Source organism: Corylus avellana, chromosome ca8, assembly GCF_901000735.1.
Source record: "Corylus avellana chromosome ca8, CavTom2PMs-1.0".
Classification (NCBI taxonomy): domain Eukaryota; kingdom Viridiplantae; phylum Streptophyta; class Magnoliopsida; order Fagales; family Betulaceae; genus Corylus; species Corylus avellana.
The window spans coordinates 1,632,816-1,660,201 of record NC_081548.1 but is presented as its reverse complement, the minus strand read 5'-3'; the positions used below and the strand labels follow the sequence as shown (position 1 = coordinate 1,660,201).

The window sequence follows — 27,386 nt, the reverse complement described above, 5'->3', positions numbered from 1 at the left end:
ACCATACCACTTGAAGCAGGAGTGTTACATATGGTATTAGAGTCATAGCCCAATCTGAAATGAGGGGAGCGTGCACAAGCCTATGAGGGTTGCCAGCGAGGACGCTAGGTCCTAAGAGGGGGTGATTGTGACGTCTCACATTTCTTGGACATAGAAAAGATGATATGTTTATATGAAATATATTCTCTCTAAATGGAATGAGGCATTTTGGAGATAAATCCAATAATAAACCCATGCGGGCTTGGCCCAAAGCCCATGAGAGTCGTCAGTGAGGACGCTGGGTCCTAAGAGGGTGATTGTAACGTCCCACATTGCTTGGGCATGGAAAATATGATGTGTTTATATGAAATATACTCTCTAAATGGTATGAAGCCTTTCGGGGTAAACCCAATAATAAAACTGAGTGAACTTGGCCCAAAGCGGACAATATCATACCATTTACAGAACTTTATTAACCCTATTTACCTCTCATGTTCGGACATCTGTCCTTGATGTCCAGACATTTGGGCAAATAGAGAAAGTTTGTGTCCATAGTCTCATCTGGCAATTCAAGAAACAACAAAACATGCATTATTTCTAGATGTTACCCACTGCCACTAGGCTAAGGAATAATGCCCCTTTTCACATCTATTTTACATCGACCAACGTGACATATTTAAAATGATTTTCCACATAAATTATAGTATATCAACTAATGTGAAATGTGTGTGATAAGTACGAAAAATAGTATTATTCCTAGCCTGAGTTGTAGAGTATATCATACCTAAGATGATTTATTTCAAAATTGAACTAGGTATAATCCAAAGATGCGTCTGTGCGCGTGAACGAGAGAGAGAACATAATTTTTTGCTCCAAAATTTTACAATCTTATACAAAACACTTTGTTCCAAGTAAACAAACTTTCCCTGATCCAAAACTCTACAAGCTCTCCAGAGTTCCAATCACCTACTCTCATTTTGCCTTTGCTTTCTTGGAAGATCCCTTCCTTGAGGATGAAGATCCCTTATTCGAGTACGAAGATCCCTTCTTCGAGGATGAAGACCCCTTCTTATGACGTTTCATCTTCGGTTTCAACTTGCTTGAGGTTGGTGTAGACTTATCTTTCTGGTACTTGCGCTTCTTCTCTTTTTTCACATTGTACATGTTTTTGATAAGAAAAACATGTTGACAGCCTAGATCCCAAACAATACATGTCCAATTGATAAGCAAGACTTGATTTGACCAACAAAGCAGAAGACTTGACCACCAAGGAAAGATGTAACTGAATGGATAAATTTTACCTTATCAACGTTGAAAATTTCATGGGAATTCTTAGAGATTAGCTTATTCAGAACTTTCTCGGTTTGCTCCTTCTCTTGTGATATCCCTTTTCCTTCCACAACTGGTAGGAACTGAAAGGATTTACAGAAGATGTTGAACCACTCAATTGCTAAGAGTAAACTTTATCAGAGAAGCATTTGCATTTGTAAAAGTCTACAAACCTTGCGATATTTCCCTTTATGTTGTGCAGGCTTTTCTCCTGGCAACTTCTTGTCAAATTTCCCACCAATGGCTGTGGCACTTGCTGCTATTCCAGCAACATTCCCAAGTTCATCCTTTGTGACTTTCTTGGGTGCAGCCGGCGTTCACGTTATGGGCAAAGCTGTGGCAGCTAGTTGGACGTGGCTGCAGAAAGAGTTTCGTCAGGTCCAGTGTTGCAAAATATAAGATGAGTATATATTGGTGTATTCCATACTAATATTCCACCACTATCACACTATGCTAATATGGAATTGTCAATCCACCTTTAGATTAGCCATTGTTAAATAAAAATAAAAAAATAAAAAATTAAGTGTAGATTGACAATATCACGTCAGCATAGTAGGATATTAGTTTGGTAAAACTCTTTACACCTATGTCACACTATGTCACATTAGTTGACGTAACGTGTTTTAAGTGGCTTTTCATGTCAGTCACTTAGAAGAAAAAGTATATGCAACTTAAAACACGTCATATCAACCGGTGTGACATGGGAGTTAAAAGTAGCATTACTCATAATATATATAAAAATAATAACATGATACCGCCAAAATATGACTGAAGTATACATACATGTCTTTGTGCGTGAATAAACAATATATCAAACGAAGGAGAAATGAAAATATAGAAGAATGGTAATCAAACAAAGTTGGCATGGACTCAAGAAGAGAATGCTCTACCAAAGACTGAGGATTGGACCCCAAAAAACTTTTTCAAACTAAACTATCAGAACAAGAAAACACAACATACAGGTCTATTTGACTCAAGTAATTAAGCCAAGAAGAGCTCCTAAAGCATTGTCAAAATGGCAAAGGCTGATGAGATATGGTGGGCACTGGGCAAGAAAGGCCAGGATTAAAAATGAATAAATTCATGAGGACTTGGTATGCTACCAATTAACGTAAAGATGAAGAATCAATTGGGATGGCTGGGCTATAAGCAACAAGCAAGGAGAGGAAACAACGCACTGCCAGATGTCCTGAAATAATTGGGTCAAAGGATATATGGTATTAAGTTGAGGTGATCTAGTCACTTTGATATTTCACAGCTTATTCATAATGCCCAAAAATAATTGCAATATGTGTTGTTCAGGTAGTAATCATATCTGATGAAGTCATGTTTGATATAAACACTATCAACCTTGGAGATTGCACAATCATAGGTTCACTCTTAAATTGCAAAAGTGAAACCATCGTTAGCATCTAGGGGCATCCTCCAATAAAGGGAAAAAAGAAAAGAGCAATAGGGGTAATTAAAGACAATCACGGTTTACATGTCATTATTTCTTTGAATTGATCAGGGCTACAAAAGGCTCAAAGAATAGAATTTGTAAATTTGTAGCCATTAATAACCAAATTTAATATCCATGTGACAATTAATTGTACCAATTAAGAAATTTTTTATGCTTTCGGAACAGTAGAAAGGTGATAAAAAGGCAAAACTTGATAAAGCACCAACTTTTGCTGCTTGTTTCAAGTTCTGCAACCGATTTTTCTCTTGCTTTTCAACACGGTTCTTCTTATCTGTTCGTCTTTTAGCAAAAGGGTCCTCCCCTGGCACTACAAAAAGGTGATCACTATGTCATACATAATGTAGAACTGATGTGATATTTGACACTTGTAAATTAGTGGATAAAAGTTTATCACTTTATAATCTCAGTTACCTAATGATTTTTTTAAAAAAAAATAGTAAAATCCTTTTCCCATTTTGACAAAAATAAAAAAATAGAATAAAATAGTAGCTCTAGAAGGCAATAATGGATTCTTGCCAAAGGGCTTGTTGAATTATTTACCATCAGTCATCTTGGCCTCAATGATAGGTATATTTTCCTCATCATTTGCCCGATCATATCCGTAGCGACGTTTCCAAGTACCAGTTTGCTCATCATATTCTATCTTGTCTTTTGTACGCTTCTTTATACCTGCATGAAATCTCAAACCATTAGAACCAAGAACATCTAACTTCAGCCATGACAGATCAGATCTACTAAATGTATATACAAAGTCCAAAAAAAAGGTTTTGAATATTAAACGAATATTTGATTACCCATATAGGCTGCAGATGATTATAAAGATATACTAACCTCTTGCTTTGGCAAACAGTTCCCATTTCGTAGGAGGTTTGGGCTTTGGCAGCTGAAAACACAATGTATTTGAGATAAGCTTGAGTGTTTATGCCATATATACACAATTAGGAACTGCATGGCACATTTATACAATTTAAATATCAACAAATACATCTTCCTCTATTTGTAATTATACTCCAAGGTGTGACACATAGATTTCCCTTCTGCTCCTTTCATGAGAAATCAGGTTTCCTTCGCTTGTCTTGGAATTTCCTAACCAACCTAACCAAGGGTCATTTCCACATATTCACCCTTCTCTCAAAAAAGTTACCATTAATAATCTAGTTTCCCAGATAGCAAGCTGTAGAAGCTACTGCAATATATTATATTTTGGCAACAGAAATTCAACAAGGTAGAAAGTTCTAAAAATGCCGGTTATAAGCTGTCTTCCCTTTTTATCATATAAGTAATCACGCTTTCAGTGTAACCTTAGCATGCACAAAATAGCAATGATTACATGTAAATATGCAGAACCTATATAAAAAGTACATATACTGGAAGATTAAATAGATATAGGTATATAAATAAAAGGGAAGAGCTTACAGGCTTCTCTCTGGGCAGTGTTGTTGGTGGAGGCAACTTGACCAGGGGACCATCTGTGTCTTCAGTTGAAGGTAAGTCGAACAGTTTATTCGTAATGGCTTGAACTAATTCAGTGCCCTTCTCTAGACATTCCTTCACTAAATCCTCCCTATGATTTTTGGAAAGATCAATTCAAAAACACACACAAAATGCACTCCTCAAACCAAATATGTAATTTTCCACACACAATGATGTTTTGAAAAATAAAAAACCTTGCAGAACTTATGAAAATGTCAGATAAAAAGGTTATCACCAAATAGATGCACGGTGAAACTTGGAAATAGATTTTCTTAATATCCACACATTCCTAGGGGGCGGACCTACGTTTGCCCCCCACCCAAATTTTTAAAACCAGAAACATGACTATCCCACTCTTACTCATCACTTGGGAATAAATGTCATGGGAAAACCAAGTTAAGCTCTTGCTCTTATTTGAACTTCCTGATGAGTTAGTTTATTGTTGACTTAGATCTTCATTTTTTTTTCTACATTGGAAATAAATGAAGGAATAAAACAAAAACATATTAGAAATGAGCAATAACAGGTCCTTATTTGTTAGTGGGTGTCACACCCTTTCATTTTCATTTTCAATTTTTTTTTTTTTTTTTTTTTTGCCAACAGCCTATAGCAGTCGTTAGTAAAACTGTTGGCAAAAAAATTTCTATAGAAGCAGTGAATTGAGAAGAACACTCCTGTAAATAGGGTCTTCTTTATTTATATAGATGGTCAGAAAACCTAGTGATGTAGGACGATATTTACCTTTATTTTCGGTTAAAACGAAAATAAAGAAAATATCAAAAATAATATTGGAGCAGCGCTGCTTGATCAGAATTTTACTCATTCTCAAACAATGAAAGTACAAAAATAAAGATTGTCATGATTCTCGTTGATTGACAATTTTATATTATGATTTTATTTTATTAGGACTTTAATTCCTTTCCTTAATAGGGTTAGATTTGTTTTAATTATTCTCCTTTCCTTATTAGGATTAGGTTTACTATTGTTACTAAGATTAGGTTTACTATTACTACTAGGATTAGGTTTACTTTCTCTACAAGTATTTCTCTTCTATAAATAGGCTAGTTTATTATGTAAAACTGGAACTCATTGAATTATTATCAAATCAGAGAATTCTCTCTCAAACACTCTGAGGAGTTTTATTCTTTTTTTTAGCTTGCGGGCTATCCTTGCAGAATCAAAGGCGTTGCTCTTTGATTAGTTACCTTAGTCTTCTGCTACATCACCAAAAAATGTCCCACTAAGGAATTTGAGTTTATTTAGAAATGTCCTCCATAAAAACATGAACTTGTTAGAATTTCTTTAGTTTTTTAGAATTAAGCCATCTTGTTAATATCAACCTGAGTTCCAGAATTTATTGTCTGAATTTGCAATATGGTTCATGAAAATAAGTAGAATGACTATATTCACATATGTTTCTGGAATTTTCAAAAGCTTTTCTTATTTTTGGATGAATCTTCCAAAAGGGTCCGAGTTGGTTTTCCGTATCAGTTGGGCCTCAGTCTGTTTAGGGATTTTTTTATATATGTTTGAATTTGCCATATTTGGCAATCTTGCAATTGTATGAATTGGTTGCTTTTCTCTTGTACAGACTCATCTTTGAGAACTTGTCACTGCAGAAAATGGTATTGTTGTTAAGAATTGCAGAAAGAGAATTGGAATAGTATCATATAGACGGGCGGAATGTGCAGCCACTAAAGGTTGCCCCCAACACAAAAAATCCTAGTTCTGCCCCCTGCACATTCCTTGAGGCATTAGAACAAAAAGGTAGTATGGTTCAATATCGAATGTGTGCATAGAAAGCTTCTTTCCTCATATTCTGGCTTCTTTTTCTTACGCTTACTTGTAACCATTCTTAACAAGACCTTCATATACCATCTATAGCATACCCTTTCTGAGTTCAAATCCTACCTCCAAAAAGCAACAAAAGCCAATGCCATGAATATATTTATCTCAATGTGTGTTCTACTGCGTGTTTTTTCAATTAAATTTCGAAAAATCTTCGCTTTCTGAAACAAAAAATTCCCCAGAAAAAAAAAAAAAACACCAAAAACAAAACCCAGAATCAGAACCTTCACATAGATTTTAATAACTGTACCACTTGAAAGAAAAACAGAACCCCATGGCTAAACACATACTCATATGCATATATATGGATTTTATACATGGGAAACTAAAGCCTAACCTGGAGGAGGGTAGGGAGGGGATGTGGTGGTTAGGATCGAAGGCCATGAGATTGCCAAAGTCGACCTCGAACTGCTTTTGGGTCTCCATCTCACACGGCTCCTTCCTTGGAGGGCGTGCTCTCTGTGCTAGCTTTGCAGCTCAGGAACTTTTTTACAGAGGTTTTATACGTGGGTAAGTACGGTGTCGTTTGGGATTTGTATGGTGAACTCATTATTTTATAATAAGGCCCCTTTTATGACAAGTATTTTTCCTTGAATTATGGTATGTTTAGTAAGCGAAATAAAAAAATAAAAAAATCTTTAAAGAATAGCTCAATTAGTTGGAGATTATGCCTTATGAAGAGAAGGTTACTAATTTGAATCTCTCTCTTTCTAAAGTACAAGCGAGATCATTATTCTATTTTCATAAGAATAGTTCTTTTATTCTCAATAAAAATTATTTATTTTTTTAATGGAATAGTCATTTCATATATCAAATGTACATTAGCCTTCAAGAAGGGTATCCAAATTAAAAGTTTTTTTTTTTTCTTATCTAAGAAATTACATTCATATTATTAAAAATTAAATTCATATTATTATGCCTAAAACTAATCCATTTGACAATACTGGCTACCAAATAATTCTTGCTTAATTTATCGTATACCATAGCAACTTTCAAAATCATTATTTATTAAAAAACAAAATCTAGAATCATCAAATACGGGTGATAATTTGTGTTTGTGTATTGAGTTTTGGTCGTGTTGAGGCATAGGATATAAAACTATATAGGTAAACCCTAATCTAACTCGTTTTATTTAATGGGTCAAATCCTCAATATTAACTCACCAAATTCGTGTTAGATTAGCGAGTCATATTAAAAATTGCTAACCTTAGATCAAAGAGCATGCACCTACTTAACTACATCGGCAATACTCTCCATACCAATTTCATTTTTCACCAAAACAAAAAGTTGCACGACGTCGTTTTCCTTAAACAAATTGCTCTTAAATCTAAATCGTACAGGTGACGTGGTTGTCAAAAAAGAAGAAGAGAGAAAATGGGGTTTCTCTCGCTTTTGGCATAGCGGGCTCCAATGGGAGAGGCTTGCACATTAATGACTTTTCAATCGCAGATTCATATGAATTCTTGTCATTCTTAAACGACTACTGTTATTGGTATCAAACCAATAGCAATTCTTAAAAGGATGTAAGCCAAATCCTTTTAGCATAAACTCGAGCAAAATTCCAAATGTTGGTATATATTTGGAAAGTGAAGGTTTAATAAAAAGTATTATTTAATCCAAAGTTGAGGAGGGTGAATAATAAAATAATTTGATTGGTGAAGATAATTGTAAGAATTTCATTGATAAAACATCTCAAAATTCAAATCAAACCAGTGATAAAAAATTAAACAAGTGAAATATTTATTGATAAACACAGCCATTCTTTGAGGAACAATCACTACGAGTTAGAACAGCAGTACTGGTTGCATTCCACTATTTGTTACTTCCCTCTATTTTGCCTGCAGCCAAAAGCAGGATACATAACCTGAATAAATTGTTGGCTATAATATCACAGAGAATGCTATTATGGTAAGTTTCCAGCATTGAGCACAAGCTCTAAAATTTGAACTTGTGATATTTTTCCCATACAAAAAAATAATTTGCATCTTCAAAAAGATAATTTACCTAACATAAAGTGCAGCAGCAAACCCAAACAATAGGATTTGAATAAGCATCAGAGTATTAATTCACTGCACTTACCCATATGATCAAAATCATGCATCAAAACCTTTAAATTGGCAACAGAATCCAACCTCCTGATTTCCTCCATTAACGATCTCAATACAAGGTATATCTCTTGACAATGGGAGTGGGAATGGTCTTCTGCATTGAAAGCATGCACCTCATTATGAACTTCTACCCAACTCCAACCAGGGACCTTTTTCACTCCCCTTTCCTTCATAAGCCTCGTCACACTAGCCTTTTCATCCCACCGCCTAAGACGCCCATACATGTTCGAGAGAAGAACATAAGTGCAGTGCTCTTGAGGCTCTAGCTCTAGCAAAAGGCTTGCTACCTGACTAGCTAATTTAATGTCACCACAAATCCTACAGGCACCGAGCAAAGTCTTCCACACCATTGCATCAGGTTCAAAAGGCATTGCCTCAATCAATGCTTTTGCCTCATCTAGACACCCAGCTCGCCCATATAGATCGACTCCACAGGCGTAATGCTCCATTCGCAGTGGAATCCCATATTCTGATTCCATAGATATAAGAAACTTGCGTCCTTCTTCTACCAAACCAATATGGCTGCATGCAGTTAGAATCGCAACAAAGGTTATATGATCAGGTTTCACGCTACTCTGTGTCATTAGGTAGAAGAGGTCAAGTGCAACATTTCCCTGCCCATGTTGTGCATACCCAAAAATGATTGAGTTCCAAGTGATTGAGCTGTCTTTCGGGGTATCTTCAAAGGATTTCCTAGCATCTTCAATGATCCCACACTTGGAATACATGAAGATTAATGAACTGGCAACAAATTCATTGGATTCAAAGCCCGATTTAAGTGCCAAGACATGGACTTGTTGACCCAATTGGAGGGTTGCTATGTCTGAGCAAGATCGGAGGACAGCTGAAAAGGTATAGTGATCAATGTCTTCTACCACAGATCTCATATGACCAAAGAATTTCAAGGCATCTTCACTTAAGCCAATTTGAGAAAGTCCAGTCAAAATAGAGTTCCATGAAACACGGTCCTTGGACTCCATGGTCTCAAAAATGAGCAATGCTTCTTCCACAGATCTGTTATTTGATTTAAGATACATGGCTATTAATGCATTAGATATTGGTACGGATAGTTGCAGTCCTCTTTTCATTACCAATCCATGCAAGGATTTCCCATTCCTTTTATGTGTTGCATCAAAACAAGAACTAATGAGACTAGTGTAAGTATAGATGTCTGGTTCAAACCCAAGCCCTAGCATATCCATGAAGAGTTGGAATGCAAGTTCTTCTTTATTGTATACGAGGTAAGAAGCAAGCATGGAATTCCATGTCACCAAATCTCGGACGCCAACAGCACCATCAAACACTCTTTTGGCATCTTCTACGGACCCACACTCTGAATATGAAGTGATTAAGGCGTTGCACATGGTGTTATAAAATGCTCGCCCATCCTTTATAATTTTACTATGAATCTGCATCGTTAACTTGTAAGAATCAGCATCATCAAGCAACGTCAAAAGCGGAGCAAATGTGCCATCGTCAGGCTTTACACCCTCCCGCTCCATACAATCTAAAAGCCAAAATGCAGTCCCACGGTCACCCGCTTGCACATAACCAGCGATCAGCGCATTCCACGAAACAGAATTAGGCTCCGGTATGCACTGAAACACCACATATGCATCCTCAACTCTTTCGCACTTTGCATACATGTCCAAGAGTGCACTAGCCGAATAAACATTTCCGGCATAGCCCATCTTAACGATCATCGAATGCACTTGTTGCCCAAGATCAAGCCGATAAGCACAAGCAACCCCCTTGAGTATGCTTCCAAATGTATACCCATCAAAATCAAATCCATATCTCTTCATGGTTCTCAGAATTTCCCACGCAATCTCGAAATTCCCACAGTTTATATACCCACCGATCATTGTATTCCAAGACACAGTGTCTCTGTGGGGCATTTCCTCGAACAACTTGTGAGCAACGCATAAATCCCTGCATTTTGTATACCCACATAAGATTTTGTTGGCAGTGTAGATGTCTGCGACGGCACCTAATTTGATTGCCCGACAATGGTTTACCAAAACCTTGAAGGAAGCATACGCTGAACTCTCAATGAGTGAGTGCAATGGCCTCATTCATTAGCAACGACCATAAGGGTTTTCACTACTTAAATAACCACAAATCCTTCTCTTTTTTCTTTTTCTTCAATACCCAGTATCAAAAGGCTCACAATCTTTTCAATTCGATCATACCCATTTGCTAAAGACTTCTGTTTTAACAGAATCAAGCTCCACAATCAATTTGATAGCAGTAAAACAAGAGAAGCACTATATGAAGCTCTGTTTCGCCAAAAGGCCCAAAACTCCGCATTTTAAATGGTCTTTTCTATAAACGACATAGTCGTTTCTCATGTGGTTTCGTTGAAGGAAATCGTTAAACGACATTTGGTTTATACATGTTGGTAACCAACGCCGGATTGTTAACACATTCAAAGTGTATAAGAAAAGAAGCATAAGCAATTTCTATGTCTTGGATTTGGCGTGCCGTAAAAAGAGTTACTTTGGTTGAGACTTAATTTCTTTTTTTTTTTTTTGATAGAAAGAGCGAGTAAAATTAAATTTGGATAGTTGAAAAAATTATAAAAAATCACATCTAAGCCAAATTCTGTAAGAACATGTTTAGAATTGCGTTTGAGAAATATAGTTTTTAAGTATAAAAAAAAAAAACGTTTTTTTTCGGCCATTCTTTGAGTTAAAAAAAAAAATAAAATTAGAATTTTTTATCAAACATGCCAATTTTTGTTTGACATGAGTTTTAAGCTCTCTAATGCAACCTCAAATAGGCTCCAAGTGTTAAAGTATAAGTTGAGTGACTAAACAGTGATTTACTCTTTTGGAATAAATGATGATCTAATATCAGAGTTGAGGTCTAAGTTTGAAACTTAAAATATTACTTTAAATAATTAATTTTTAAATTTTTTTGAAACAACTGAACTGGTGATTTCACACTAAGAAATGAAAATAATCTACATTTGTCCAATACAACAGTAATATCATAGCCAATTAAAAAAAAAACACTTAACAATTGTGAGAGAGTAATCTAGAAGAAAAGAATGGTTCAATATTATTATTACAGTGATAAGAGACATTATTATTATTTCCAATCAGAAACAACATAGGACAGACAATATTATTCCCTCTCTCCACACCTTTAACCTATGAAACAATGATACTCAAATATAATATTCAATCTTCCCAAAAGAGAAAATTACAGCAAGAAGAAATTTAGAACATACAAGAAGAGTTTTTTTACGACTCAAACTATGAAGTTTGTATTTGCAGGTTGAAGTCATTTGGGGGAGCCATTAATGCTTTGAGTACTTCTCTTGAATAACCAAATGGGAAATATTTTCCATGTCATTCACATGTTTGTTGTTGAACAAGATCTTCGGATTTCCCCTGCTTCCCCTGTTTTCACTCCAATGGTTGTGAGCTTCAGAAATGATTGACCCCAGCTCTCAAGAAAAGCAACTTGGTCAACTGCGAAATTCTCTACCTGTTTCCTGGTTCTTTTGTCGTTTAGGAGGACAGAATCTGACTGGAAAAGCCCTTTGTGGGCTTGAAGATTTCTGTAGTACTGGTTGTCAAACATGAAGGATGTTTCAGGATCATTGTTAACAGTTGCAGAGGGGCTTGCGCCTGCAGGGCACCTTTTCATGAGCTCATCTGCATAAATACTGTCGAGGGATTTGTCAACGAGTTTGAGCTTCCCCTTGGAGTCTACTTGAAACCGATCAGTGAATGCATTGCAATGAGCTGTTCCAATGGTGTGAGCTCCTGCAGAATGAGCCAAATTAAGCATCACTATCTGGTAATGCAACCAAGAGTTAAATCCTTCAATGTCTTTCGGTTGTTATCGTGCACAACAATGATGAATAATATAAAATCAAAAAGAGAGAGATTAAGAGAGAGTTGAGATACATATTTAACGTGGTTCAGCAATGTGCTTACGTCTACCGAGAGTGAGGCTGTTCTAATATGAGCCATTAGTTCCTACACTTTCTTTTCATGATTTACCTCTTGTGAGAGAAATCAAATATTTAAAAAAAAAAACGAGTTTGGCTTGCCTCTTATAATAATCCTAGATTGTAGAATGCAGAGGATAATGAACCCAAAATCATATTTGACTACAATGCATTAAGGGTTGCAATTTGTATTTGCATTTCAGGTTTAAGTCGTGTTAAAGCATATGTATAAAACTATATAAATCAATTATAACTCAACTCATTTAATTAAACGGGTCAAACTAATTCGTTAATTTCGTGTTCAGTTTGCGAGTCATGTAAAAAACTGTTAACCCTAAACATCACGTGTCGGGTTTTGGGTCGTGTTGAAGGGAAATAATTAGATATTAGTTGAATACCTTCACTCAACTAATTTATATGAAGACATCAGAATGTAAAATTACCTGAAAGGGTGACAAGGTCCTCCAAGGACAACCCTTTAGAAGAGAAGAGCTTTATCATCTCATCCACAGAAAAACTTGTGTCAACAATATTAGGCCTGACATGTGAAGCTGCTGAAACCATCCCATCTCTCCTACCTGTTGGAATCTGAAATGATGGTCCGCCAGCCTGAATCCAAGCCTTGATGAATAAAACTCACACAACCAAAAGATATAGGAATTAAGTGAAAAGACAGCATTAAGAGCTTATTTGAGATTGCGTTTAAGGAGCCTAAAAATGCTTTTTACGCTCAAAAAGTTTGTTCAAAAAAAAAAAAAAAGGTTCAAGTTTGATAAAAAAAAATTAAAAGCGCTTTTAAGGGTCCAAAAGACCTAAAAATAGCCAAAACTCACTTTTGGCAAAAGCTTAAAAATGAAGTTTTTGCCTAAGAGCGATCTTTGACTTAAAAACTCTATTTCTCAAATGTAATCTCAAACAGGCTCTAAGTAGTTGATGAGGGAAGGTCTCACCGCTTCAACAGCATCTCTAGCAGCCAAAGCAACAATATCAGCACAAGAAACAGTCCCTGGACAGAAGAATTCCAGCACACTTTTAGCTGAATCTATAACTGAAAATCCCCCAACAGATTTGTTTGCTGGATCACTTTGCTCTGTCCCATTTCCTTGTAAAAGCACAGATGCATCACAACCCTATTGATCATCACAAACATGAAAAAATTCTTGATTTGGTTACGGTACCCAAATTGGCTAAGATTATATGATCAAGAGAACTTCAAACTGTTTGAATATCTATGATATGTTCCATAATAGGGTAATCACCTTTTAGAGGATCGATTGTAATTAGACTAAGGAAGAAAATGCAGCAATTATTAGGTTTTCTTGTAGCTAATGTCATATAACCCATATCTTATTAAAGGAGACCATTCTAGAAGCTGCTACACGGAGATACAGTCCGATTGAGATTGCGTTAAAAAGCTTCAAAATGCTTCTGGTACATAAAATTTGTGCCAAGCAAAAATGAGTTCGTTCTGTAAAAACTTTTTAAAACAAGAAAATTTCTTTATTTTATTTTAATTTTTTTTTACTTTTTTACTCTAAAAAACTCAAAGCGGTGTTTTATGGAAGCTATATTTCAAACAAAAATTCTATTTCATAAACGCAATCTCAGCACGCTGTTTAAACAAAAGGACTCACCTCCACGAAACAATCATGGAACAGCAAGCGAAGGAGCTTCCCGGGGATAGTTGGGTCGTCAGAGGAAGCTGATCTCACTGTGTTTCTAACGACGAACTCAGCTGTAGGGCATGAAGCAGCATAGAAGTTAAATGAGAGGTTGGCAGAAGAAGAAGAAGCAGCAATGGAGAACAGCACAAGAATGAAGATTGCTGCAGAAAAAACTACTTCTCTTCTCTCCATAACAAGGGTCCTGGTTTTCTTGGAGTACAAAGTAGTAATTGTAAACGCGTTTCATTTGATTCTCTTTACTTCATATTGAAAACCATCTAAAGAGGAGTGCCCAGCTCCCAGCTGGCCATGCATTAGCTCTATTTAAAACTGCATTTATGTAGTTGGGTGATGTCAGTAAGTAGGTGGGTTGTAATTATATATAGAATTTCAGTGTAAAAGTCAGCAGAAGAAGATGAACTCTCAAAGTGAAAGCTTTCAAGATGCCTGTAACTTCCCTTATACAGATATATATTGCCACCTATATATATATGTGGCTGGTAGATTTCTGTAAAGTCTCTGCCCTCTGGCATTGTTTTTGTGACCCAAGTTTCTAATTTTGATAATTGTTTGAGTGATAAATAGATTCTTCCAATATTAGATTTTCTGTCCAGTTTCTAACCGAAAACTTGTCCCGTGTCATATTGTTTATGTCAGACCAATGAAAACGTGACACATGAATTGAGATACACGTCAACCTGCCACGTAGGCAATTAAATAAATATAAAAACTCTACAACACCAAGCAGCTTTAACATGCCGACGTGGTTAACACAAGTTCTGTGTTTCTGGATAAGTGGTGATTTACCATAGTATAGAGTAGAGGTCTTACATTTGAACCCCGACTCCGCAATTTACAGCCCATTTCAATTAAATATTCTTTTATTAGGCTTCACTTTTTGAGTTGAAGTTTGAGGGTGCACGACAGCACGAGTGGAAAAATGTTAGAATTTTATTAGCTTAAACTTTAAGACAACAGATAATTTAATAAGTTCATCACCTCGTACATCCTACGGACCACCCTTCTGGTCCCAAGTTTAGTAATATGTGGGGGACTGATGGAGATGGTCCAATTCAGCTCACTTCTGATTGAATGGGTGCTTCAACTTGTGTTTTTCTGTTTAGATGTTCCCCATATACCAGGCCAGTTTGGGTTGGTATTTGTGAGCATGTACCAGATGAAAGTAAAACGTTTAGAAGAAACATCATTGACATCAATTACTATTGACCAAATTATATTATGCTTCAACAAAATCATTGCAATTAGTTCAAGTCAAGTTTTACATCCATAATCACCTATAATCTGCTGAAACCTAATAGAGTTTAGTCAACTACGGTGATTTACAGAAGAACAAAAAGGCTCGTTTGACAATGGGGTAGCTTTTGGTTTTTAGTAAAAGAGTAAAAACATTAACAAACAACTCAAAATTACTTTTACCTTTATGTTATATCATTACCAAAAAAACAAAAAGCACTATCTAAAAAGTTTTGCCAAAACGAAAGTTTTCCTTCAAATTGGGTTAAACGCATTTACTTTAATCCAATATATTAAATTGATATGTGTCTAAAATGCATGTGATTCACATGGTCTAGGTTGGAGGAATCACTTGCATTTTGGGCATTGGTCAATTTACTATATTAGACTTGAGGAATTTTTTTCAACCTAATTTAGAGGAAAATTATGTCCTCTCCAAGTTTCCATAATGATTTTAAACCAAGATTTGATTAGAAGAAGAAAAAAAAAAAGAAAAAAAAAAGGCAACATTGAGTGGAGAGAGTATACACAGATCCAACAATCTTAGGCCCTTTCTCCAGCTGATTCTACCTTACACGTGAGATGCAATTGTGTACACTCATTAATACAACTTGCAATCTTAGCATTTACATTCAATTAAGCAAATCTACTCTTTATTTTAGCTAAATATCACTTTTTTTCTTTCTATTTTAACTACCAACTTATGTCTTTGGCATTGTATTGAGGATGCAATTTGCCCCATTTGATTATTATGTCAATGAAGAGATAACTCGATCAAAAACTACCAATTTTTTCAAAACACTTATATCAAATCCTCTATTTTAGCAATCTACTTTCACTATTCCATTTAAACATTATTTCTCAATAATTTCTTATTCTCTATTGGGAGGAGAGAGAATGTTAGAGATTAAAAAAACTGTGTATTTATGTTTGGCAAGTGAAAAGTGTTTCCCAAATTTGACGAGCACTGAAACAGCTTACCAACTATTTTTCTAAATTACTGAAGTAGATGCAACTCCTTGTACTTCCATTATAGTCCTCACTCCTCAACTTGCTTTCCACATACGAAATGTGACCAATAAATAGATCATTACAATTGAAAAGTCATAAAAACCTTTAATGCATTGTGGTACACACCATAAGTTTGTCACCTACTAAGCCTATTAGGTTACAATGGGAACAAACAATGCTCTCTATCAAGAGGTTGGACCACCTTCCAATTGATTTCTAATAGAAATGCCGTACAACTCAAACAGTGAGTCAACATATCTGCCTAAAAGCAATTACAGGCAGAACTCATCCAATCTCACAGAAGGTATAACCTAACAGCATAGAGATGGTGGTGATGATGAAGATGATGGGAGAAAAAAACACCCACATGCAAGCTTCAAAATTTTTCTTGATCAGGTTTCCTCATCATCATCTTCTGCAAGTTCTTCCAATTCATCCACATCATCAATGGGAATGGCTTCACTGTCATCATCAAAAGAACCTGCACAAGTAGCAGTAATTGATTTTAGGAACTTTACCCTTTTTCTTTATTTTTGTTTTGATGCATAATCTTTAGGAACCATGCCTTAAGAATAAGAAATAAAAGAAGACACAGGGAGAACAAGAACTTTAGATACCAAAAAAGATTAAATTCACAAGAAAATCTAAAATAGGATATGATTCTAGTTGTTTAATTCCTTCTTGGTTGATGGCTTGAATATAATTGTTTAATTCCTATCAATGCCTTTCAGTTCCTTTTGTTATTGTTATTACTATGCTGGACCTAATTCCAGTCTAGGAGTTGGCCTATCAATGCCTTTTAGTTCCTTTTGTTATTGGTATTACTGTCTTCGGAATATAGGCATTGACTGTCAACAAAAATAGGCCACAATTTACGTTCTACCGAGCAGTTATGGCACCAGTGTCTTGTATGAAAATTATGGTGTCACATAATACAATAAATGCTTATTTCTTAGACACGGCACATGAGGAGATGACTGACTCAAAAGAATTTTCCACTATCAACTCATAGAACCCTCACAATTTCAGGTGAGTGGAGGAGAAGAAATTATGGATGGGCTTTTTTTTTTTTCTACTTACCAAAAAAAAAAAAAAAACTTCGTTCCAACTTTAAGCACTGCCATTCGTGAAAGAACTTCCACAGAAGATGAGGGTAAGCAGTTTGGGCAAGTCTTGTAAACATGACCCACAATAAGGCACTAGATCTAACATGAAAAGCCTTTAAATGCACTATGCAAAAATATTGTTGCATAAAGTTCTTGAAAAGAAGACCAGAATAAAAACAGTATGAGGCAGAATCAAAGGTTATGCAGAAATTCTTGCATCACGGGCTTGGGAGTTCTTTACAAGTTTAAATGAATGGTTTCATATCAGATGTGGTTTAGATAGTTTTCAAGACAATTGAGAAAAAAAATGAAAAAAGGATAAAAGAAAAGTATTCACGAGAAGAAATGCTCAAGTATAATAATTTGAAATGACTTTCTTATTAACCCAAACAACAGGAATCAACATTGGAAATTCCCATATTACAACTTTTAAGTGAAATTCCTCTTCAAAATCCCTCATCTAAATACACTTGACTTCAAAACTAAGAAAACTCAAAATAAAAACAAAACAGCAGCATACTAGTGCAAAGGAATATAAAAATAAGACTTGATATTGACTAGACTGCAGAGGAGCACAAATGAGCAGATGTAATTCAAATTCTCTTCTTAGATTTCACTGGTCTGAAAACTTGTCTTTTCCAAAGTCAATTATAGTCCGTGTAAAAGGGGCTGGTTAATTTCCACTGGCATGTCAGAGAATGATTGATTACCTCTTTGATTCGAGGAAGCAGGACTATAGGATAGGTCCTTGGGTTCTGACATGCAATCAAGAAGATATGGAAGTCCTAGAAACTGCAAGAAAGATTCTGTTTGAGGATTCCTAGGGTATCCTGCAAAGAATTGAAAAGGGTACACATTAGTATTAGCACAATTAGTTTATCTCAAAGCAAACAGAAAAAGAGAATAAGACATCTTTTAGCACTCCAAATCAGTAATAATGACTGAAAGAGTGACCAGAACTCATGAAAGTTGCAACAAGAACCGTCAAATAGCAAACCATTGGCAAAACCACTAAATAGAAATTCATCAAATTGCTCACTACACCAAAAAAAAAAATTTGCCCAAAAAAAAAAATTTTATAGCAGGGGTATCTGGGGCTTTGCCTCTAACTAGATCCTCGGGACACCATGCAAAGCGCCCCCTCCCACTACAAAGGAAAAAGAGAAGAAGATGACAATCACATATGTAATTACATTGATTTATGTATAAATTCTCGTCCATCTTGTTATTCTTCTCAATAATATATGCTTGTGGAAAATAATATAGACTAGCTGGACTATATTAGACAACACAACATAACAACCCACAGGTCAGAGAGCATTCAAAGCTATAAAAAAAATACAGCTTGCAAGGACCCTCAATAAGTATGAGATATGAGCATACATAACACTGCCCAAACCCCAAAACCAAACCAACCCCCACACCCTCCCTTAACGCGCACACACAAAAGAAACTCTTTCACACCTCCAGCCTCCATGTCTCACTCAAAAAAATCCTTTTCGAATTGGATTCATCTGAAGAAACCACTCATCAGTTACTTTTGGGGTATAAAGCTTCTTTGGTCTTGTTAATTTTTTTATTCAAAAGTCAGCAAATAGAAATCATCAGATTGTGGTCAGACACCCTCAGTGCATTTGCAACATAAGAAGTAACTATGTTTCTGCCAGGGACCGCATAAGAGGAATGTACAGTAAAGGCCTGTTATCCAAGATTTCAAAATGCAAAATGAAATTAACATTCAGAATGATAAAATAATTCCATAATTATACCAGAAAAGGAACCCTTGGACCCAGATTGAGAGGGATTGTAACATGGAACTGTTTGAACAAATTCAAAAGGCTTGGTCCCTCTTGCTTGTAGCCTGCTTCTAACCCATTGACGACAATCTTCAGTTTCAAGATCTACACTCCTGTGTAAAACAGACCTTCTTGCATGATGAGAGGACCCAAAATGATAAAGGGGAGAGGGAAGAGTGACAGAGTAATCAAAAATGTCATATGTAGCATTTTCAAAAGTGTATAGAATACAAACCCAAAAGTTGCATTTCTTCTGGTCAGAGGAAAGATAGAGTTGAACCTCCTTGTTATTGCTAGCCACTCTTCATCATACTGGATCTCATGTGGTCCTGGCTCCGATTCAATTTCAAGTATCTAACAGCCCAGTAAATGACACAATTTTTAGCTTCCAGCATTGACTAAAAGAAAGGCCCTTTGGATAACAATCATCACATTATGTACCTGTAAGAATGGGCGCCCAGGAAGACACTTATCGAGTGCAAGAAATTTTGTCAGTATGCCTTCCTTGTGCTGAACAAGGGCAGAAAATTTGCAGTGAAGGTGAGCTGAAAACCAATAGGGTGGTTTCAAGTTTTCCAGAAGTTGAGCAGCAGCTACACTTCCAAGAGTCCTCTCCTGAATCTGGAAATCATTTTTCAACCACATACGCAATCATAAAAATTCTTCATTTTTATCAAGACAATGTTATTCTGTGGTAGATGTTACAGAAACTAGCCAGTTAATCAAAACGTAAAGATGAACAAGAAACCTAAAGATTTTTCAGAACATTATAAGTTCCTATTTCCACTTGTTTTTTGAGCTGGATTTGGAAAATTATGCTTTTATAGTTTGAGATTGTAGCAGAGACCATGATTATAATATAAGTAATATATTAAAGAACTAATTAGGATACAAGTTGCACGAATTTTTCAACAAAAACAAAGATAAGGATTTTATTGTTGCCTCCAATGTCTTACTCAGTCACTAGAGATGAGGAGAAATATGGAAATTTAGAGTTTATAAATGTATAAAAGGTCATTCTTGGAGTTACAATTAGGCAGTTAAAAAGGGCTTTTTATGAGATGTGAAAAATACACCCAGAATAGCAACAGTGGAGAGAAGAAGTAGCCTAGATGAAGAAAAGAAATATGCAAGAGAAACATCTATGTTTTCTCTCAACTTTAATCACGATTTAATTATAAATTGAAAAACTTATCTTTGTTTATGATTGTTACTGTCCATGAATTCCCGTATCATATGTATATCCGTATCTTTTATCACTTTATCCTAATTAATAATGTCCAAATTCAAATAAATAATTTTGAAATGTTTTTTGAGGTTTTGATTCAATGTTTCTATCAACGACTTCACTCCTTTTCCTCATTTCGAAAGGAGCTATTCCATTGCTCATTTAATTTTGAAAGATAAGCACAACTGCATTTGTTTTGTACTCTTTTTTAGATTCCTTTAGCAGCAAGTGTCCTTATATTTTAAAATAGTCTCTCTCAAGGACATTGGCCTTAGATTTTAGCTTTAAATTATTAAAGGTATTAGCAACCCTGCAGAGAAGAAACTTAAAAAATTAAGCAGCTTGAGGCCTATTCTATTAAATCCATAAAACACATACAATATAGACATTATTTTAACACGCCTAGAATTACCTCCTTCTCAAAATATGGTTTGCGCCGAACAAGTTCCTCCCATTTCCCATAATCAGTGATGCCAACAGGCCAATCATGTGAAAGAAAAATATCAATTGGTTCCTCAACTTGCATGAGTTTGTGGACGTCATATTCACGAACATGATACACAGACCTTATAGTCTTCTCATTATAAGGAGGCCTCTCGTAATGACCTGCTTAGAGAAAAAATCTATTTTGTTTGATACCATTGAATAATTGCCACAAAGAACAATGGTTTAGGATATTTGCCACATACACTACCTATAGTTTTATCAATTAATGACAAGTAGAGTATGCAAACTATAATGAGCTGGTTCTCAAGAAGATTTTTCAACACAAAGCCAGAAGTTATGACCAAAAAGATGATAGCAAACACAATACAACATGACCCACATAAGGACCATTAACACCAGCAATAAGTGCCGCTTCAAAACTACATAATGGTTTAAGCAACAGGCAAATAACAGTCAACCAACCTAAATGATAATCACGTGAATTGTAAATTCCAGAAAGTCCACCAATACGAATGTTCCCGAACTTGACCACCCCAGCAAACCCCAAAAAGTATATATTAGGCGCCGCCCATCCTCCATAGTACCTAGGGAAAACATCCAACATAAACCCTTATATAATTGGCAGGGTCCATTTTATTGTAGCTATACAAAAACCGGAAACCTCCATTAAAATCAAACATATGTAGAATACTTCTGAAAAGTTCTAATTTATGCTAAATCAATTAAAATGAACACGAAACTAATACAACAAAGCCCATTTCATTGAATCACCATAATTGCCAACCTGGGTTCCAAGAAGCACCATCAAGAGTCGTCAAATTTGAACCACCACTTGGGTTTCATTAGATTGACCAAAAAATCATCAGAAATTATCCAAAATCAGTGCTTTGAAACCACTGTGCCAAATCTCCAACAATAAAACAACTATGCTAAAACAAGCTAATAATAGCACACACAACTATTAAAACCATAGCTTGAAAATTGACTCACAATTCCCACGAGTAATTGGAGGCTTCGTGGTTTCCGCCGATGAAGATAGTCGGATAGGGAGCTACCTCCTCGCCCGAATAGTACTTCCAGAACGAGTTCATGGACCGGTACTTCGGTGGCACGTTCAGGCTCTGCAGGTCCTCCTCATTCCTCACAGCCTAAATCCAAGAACGACCACAAAATACAAATGGGTATTTTTGGAAGCAATGTTTAGTGCTTTCAAAAGCATAAATTTTAGGACTTCAACAATGAAAAGTAGCTGAAAACAACAAAATAACAACTGGGTATCTTTGAAAGCATATTTCAGTGCTTTCAAAAGCAGAAATTTTGAAACTTGAACAGTGAAAAAAAAATAAAAAAAATACCAACCTGAAAGTCGCCGCAGCATAAGAGGAGGTCGATTTTGAAGCCGTTTTTCCTTTCTGCGAACTGCAGGGTTTTGTAGACGGTGTCAAGGTCGCCATGCATACAGCCTTCTATGGCGATTCTCATTGTTGTGGTAATTCAATCTTGGAGGGAAACGAGATTTGGGGGGGGGGGTTTAACGTTTAAGCAGCTAATAAAAAACCTGTGTTTTGGGTTTGGGATTGTCTCTATTTTCCAGTTTGAAGATTTTTTCTTTTCTTTCTGCTATTTTGAAAGGAAAAGTGAATCCTCTTTCCTGGGCCAGGAAGGGAAAGGATTTGGTTTTGATTATCAGTACGACATGCCGTTTATTATGAGTTTAGTTTCTGTTTAAAGTTTATAGCAGCAAGTGGCGTAGAGAAAAGGCCTTGGGTGCCACACTACAATCTACTGATTGAATTCCCTCAATTTCAGTCGTTTGTTATAATGAACGGCTGGAAATAAGTCCAAGCAAAGTAAGAAAGAGAAGAAAAAAAATAATCCTATGTTTTGGCCAATTAGAATGAGATTTCTATGGCTTATTTGTTGAAATCGTTAGCAATTCAGCTAAGCAATTATAAAAGGGCTCACATGGGTAGACTTGTTTGAACAAGTGCTTAATCGTTCTAATAAGTGAGTTTCATAAAAGTATCTCTCATAATTATTTGTTTGAATAACTCGAAATTCAATCTAATAATTGTTTGAGATAATTTGGCCAACCATCCCATTAAGCCTTAACTTCTTTTGCTTGGTTTTATTTTTTATTTTTTATTATAAGATGACGTGATTCATTTGTAACCACTCATTGCATGGGATTGGAATTCTTTGTTATTATAAATTTAAACAGAGATTAAGATAAGAGTTGCAGGATCCACTTCTCTGATAGGATTGATTTCACATTCTGGGACTACTTAAGGCAAGTAGACCATATAGTCTCCTCTCATATAGTGCCAAAATTTTGGTAAAACTAGAGCAGCCTAATTAGAGGATCCTCATCCTATTTTGAATCCAGAGTCTACGAGGATAAACATTAATATCAAAGTATCGACCTAAGTATTCTCCTACTTTTAGAAATATAGCATATTCGTATGACAACAACTAGTACAGACCATCTCAAATAACACCCATTATTAGATAATAATCATAAAAATAAAATGTTATATATCATTTTTTTTTTTTGACTTTGATAAGGTGAAATAAACCCTAATTATTATTTTTTTATTAACAACAGCTCAATATTATATTAGCAAAATAAAATAAAAGTGGGAAATATATAACATTTATTTTAAATAAATAGATAAGACTAATGTTATATATAATACTAACGTCATTCCATCGTGTAGCTCATGTCAATTCACCATTAAATTTTTTTATTTTCTTTTAACAATGTGGGAATGCAATCTTCTCTAGATTATTTTTTTAGAGATATTTTTATCTTTTTACTTTTTAAGAAAAACAAAAATACTTCTCAAATATAACTAACTGAGTATTTTTTAATTCAGATAAACTGAAAATAATCATAATTCAACAATGTGTGACAATAGTATTGCTAGCATAATGAAATAATGATGAGATGGCGGTGTGTATAATGTATATAGCATTGGTCCACTGACTATTTACATGTAATGAGAAATGCCACCTACCTCCACTCTCATATATATATATATATATAAATATAAGAAAAATGTTATGTGTTCTTTTAATATTTTATTAGTATTCATTTGGTACTAGTGAATATTATTTTTAAAATCAAATAAAAAAAAATAAGAGTAATTTTTTATTTTTTTACAAAATAATATTCACTTAAAGTCAAAGTACACTAAAAGAAAGCCTTGCATTTTCTTATAAACAACCTAACAACTTGACGTGTAAAAGAGTGAGTCACTTGCTTTTCAGTATCTCTGACGGACCGCAATTCAATGGTTGTGTGGCCAGGAATGGTGCCACTCTCTTGCAAGCAACACCCAGCTTTTCCTCTCTCTCTCGCGCATTTCCTCTAGCTATAGTAACTTCTCTCTTTCTCCCACTACACTAGACGAGCAAGCATGGCTTTGTTGCTAAGATTTCCCACCCACAACTCCTCACTCTCTTTCTTTCTATCCACACCCACCCACAAACCACCGCTGGCTTCTCTTTCACAACCCCTCGGGCGAAGAAAAAGCAGCGCCAAGTGCTCTGCCGTCTCGGATGTCAAAGCTGCGCCTCCGGTGCTCGATGGGAAGGATGAGGGGGAGGGCGATGATCACAAGGTTCTTGTGGGTCCGTCCAGTGAAGAGGAAAGGCGAGGTGAGAGGGTCGTAGCGGACTACGATTGGACGCAAGAATGGTACCCGCTGTACCTGGCCCAGGACCTGCCCGATGATGCACCTCTGGGTCTCAACGTGTTTGACAAGCAAGTCGTGTTGTATAGGGACGGCAATGGCCACCTTCGCTGTTACGAGGATCGCTGCCCCCACAGGTAATCGGATCACCATGTCCTGTGCCGACATGTACGGGTCGTTTGGTAATCCTTCTGCTTTTTGCTTTTTGGTTGACAGGTTGTGATGTACGTGTTTGAGTGTTTTGTATGTTAGAGTTGTTTGTTAATGCTATACCAGGAGTGATGGTGTGGAGTTTCTTTGTTTGTGTGTGATCTCAAAATTGAGGTTGAACTTGGATTTTGCTACTTGATTAGTCATTTTTGGAGTGATAGCAAAAGTGATATCTAGCACTTTTTTTGGGCTGTTACAAATGTTAGCTTAACGCCATGCAATAGTAGAACACCGTGGCCCTAACAAGGAAGACGTCTGGAATTTAGGAGGGGAGAGATTGTAACACCTTGGTCTCGAATTAGAAAGATGATTAGCACACATAGAGTATATTGCGCATGCATTTATGAGGTTTGTGTCCCACGTTGAGAAAGAATAAAGAAATAAGAGTGGTTAATATATCTAAGTGAATCCAAGCTCATTAGTTTAGGCTCTTGGGCTAGAAGTGGTGTTCTACTATGTATATTAATTTACTCTCTTTTTTGACTCTGTTGGTGTTTCTCGCCCAACAGAGTGGATGGATTATAAAGGAGTTCATCAGTGCTAAGTCTAATATGGACTCCTTGCTAGATGAATCTAGACGTTATAAGTGATTTTAACGTGCTCCAACTGCAACTTGAGTAGTTATTTTGGACTGAGAATGCAAATGTAGTTTACACTTTTCCTGAGTCATTACATCTTAGAATAAATTGATTCTATGTTTTCCTGCATTTTGTATCTTTGGTATAAGGTTTTTACGATGTCATGTTTATGATGAACCTATATATAGTTTCTGGGGAGTTTGCATTTGAATACGAGGTAATCTTACTCAGCCTAGTTGTAAGCACTAATAAACAGTGTGCCAAACGGTTGATAACATGCATATTAATGCGATATATATTGATTTTTTTTTTTTGTTCTTTTTTCGCCTCCTAGTTAGGTGTCTTTCTTGCATATCTCATTGGATCTGGATTGTACTTTTCGCTTTTTAATGATATTTTAATTACTTGTAAAAAAAAATACGATATATAACTTTTGAAGTTTGAACTCCACAATGAACAAAACCTTAATCTTTTCACTGCTTCATTTAGGTTAGCAAAACTTTCTGAAGGCCAGTTGATTGATGGAAGACTAGAATGTCTGTACCATGGCTGGCAATTTGAAGAAGGTAAATGTGTTAAGATACCTCAGGTATGTCTTAGTTTACCTTGTTCACAATTTTTTTGATACAAGAAATGCCTCATTTACTTCTAGAATTATACTATAGCTTTGACTACAAGTCCTTTACAAATTGATGCAATAATCTATATAATAGTCTGCATAACACTTGTTACGTTAACTCCTAAAATGTGGATTGCCACATGACAGTTCATGTGGCACCCACGTCCATAGAATGTGAATTGTCACGTGAGCTTGTCAAAGGTTATAGTTAAAGTAGTAGTACCTCAAGCATTTTCCGTCTGACTAATGATGTCGAATTTCCTCGCTACAGCTTCCAGCTGATGCCAAAATTCCTCGATCAGCTTGCCTGAGAACGTATGAGGTGAGGGACTCCCAAGGAGTTATATGGGTATGGATGTGTCAGAAGACACCACCAAACCTTGATAAACTACCTTGGTTTGAGAATTTTGCCAGGCCAGGTTTTCGGGATATTTCAACCACCCATGAGCTTCCATATGATCACTCCATACTACTTGAGAACCTCATGGATCCAGCCCACGTCCCAATTTCGCATGATAGAACAGACTGGAGTGCAAAAAGGGAAGATGCTCAACCACTGCGTTTCGAGGTGACCGAACGTACAGATCGAGGATTTGCTGGCTGGTGGGGAAAGGCAACAGATGAACCCCCGAAAAACTTCTTACGGCTTGAAGCCCCTTGTGTTCTTCAGAATAACCGGGAGATTGTGGATGAGAAGGGGGAGAAGCACTACTTCACAGGCCTGTTCCTTTGTAGACCGACCGGACAAGGTAAATCCATGCTTATTGTAAGGTTTGGAGGAACAAAAAGATCCCCATTGGCCAAATTGTTCCCGCAGTGGTATTTCCATCAAAATGCAGGCAAGGTGTTTGAGCAAGATATGGGTTTCCTGTCGTCCCAAAATGAGATTCTAATAAAGGAAAAAGTTCCCACAAAGGAGCTGTACCTTAATCTAAAATCCTCTGATACATGGGTAGCTGAATACCGGAGGTGGATGGACAAAGTAGGGCATGGGATGCCTTATCATTTTGGGCACAGCACTATTTCATTGCCTAAAGAGCCTGCTGTGGTTGAACATGCACCGGCCGGACTGGTTGCCGGAATTTCTGCATCTTTACCGGCTAAGGGAGGGATTGGAACAATGCATGCTCCAAACTTGGCCAACCGGTATTTTCGGCATGTAATACATTGCAAGGCATGCAGAAGTATCGTTAAAGCTTTCCAAGCCTGGAAAAATGCCCTTTCTGCTATGGCTCTTGCACTGGCCTCATTGGCAATTCTAGTGTCTGGAAGGCAGTGGAAGGCCATTCTTTTGGTATCGGCAACCGTATGCTCTGCTGGAGCCTATGGATGCTCAGCCGCCGTTGCATTGAACACAACAAACTTCATAAGGACGCATAGGAGATTGTAAAAGACCATAGGATTACAAGGTTGCTTGGAAGGGATAATATGGTACTCAAATATAGATTATGGTGTTGGAGTTTATTCTACTATCAAGATTTTTATTGCACAGGTGCCCAAAATTCTCCAATTTGGGTTCCATAGAAATTCTGTTTCTCCTCTACGCGCTACCAAGTTGCTCATGTTTGTCCTCTTTTTCCTCCTGTTTTGCTATTAACTATTTGATCAAAATTTA

At 36.2% G+C, this 27,386-nt stretch overlaps 3 protein-coding genes and 1 pseudogene across 3 annotated transcripts; 1 reads left to right on the top strand and 3 right to left on the bottom strand.

Annotated features, from left to right (window-relative positions):
• Positions 1-830: 830 nt before the first annotated feature.
• On the bottom strand, positions 831-6,544 carry LOC132190128 (ribosome biogenesis regulatory protein homolog; annotated as a pseudogene).
• Positions 6,545-7,804: 1,260 nt separating this feature from the next.
• LOC132190059 (putative pentatricopeptide repeat-containing protein At3g25970) lies at positions 7,805-10,459 on the bottom strand. Its single transcript, XM_059604941.1, has 2 exons — positions 8,171-10,459; positions 7,805-7,929 (listed from the first exon to the last, which is right to left on the bottom strand). Exons 1-2 carry the CDS (start codon positions 10,272-10,274, stop codon positions 7,904-7,906), a joined length of 2,130 nt encoding a protein of 709 aa, XP_059460924.1. The 5' UTR covers positions 10,275-10,459; the 3' UTR covers positions 7,805-7,903.
• An 811-nt stretch (positions 10,460-11,270) lies between these two features.
• Positions 11,271-22,311, bottom strand: LOC132189503 (lariat debranching enzyme). Its single transcript, XM_059604246.1, has 13 exons — positions 22,029-22,311; positions 21,660-21,817; positions 21,132-21,253; positions 20,635-20,828; positions 19,436-19,615; positions 19,230-19,348; positions 18,968-19,107; positions 17,909-18,028; positions 16,488-16,573; positions 13,798-14,070; positions 13,114-13,293; positions 12,607-12,772; positions 11,271-11,975 (listed from the first exon to the last, which is right to left on the bottom strand). The coding sequence occupies exons 1-13, from the start codon at positions 22,149-22,151 to the stop codon at positions 11,560-11,562; spliced, it is 2,277 nt and encodes a 758-aa protein (XP_059460229.1). The 5' UTR covers positions 22,152-22,311; the 3' UTR covers positions 11,271-11,559.
• A 1,628-nt stretch (positions 22,312-23,939) lies between these two features.
• LOC132190132 (protein TIC 55, chloroplastic) lies at positions 23,940-27,312 on the top strand. Its single transcript, XM_059605025.1, has 3 exons — positions 23,940-24,501; positions 25,642-25,741; positions 26,043-27,312. The coding sequence occupies exons 1-3, from the start codon at positions 24,089-24,091 to the stop codon at positions 27,159-27,161; spliced, it is 1,632 nt and encodes a 543-aa protein (XP_059461008.1). The 5' UTR covers positions 23,940-24,088; the 3' UTR covers positions 27,162-27,312.
• The last annotated feature ends 74 nt before the right edge of the window (positions 27,313-27,386 follow it).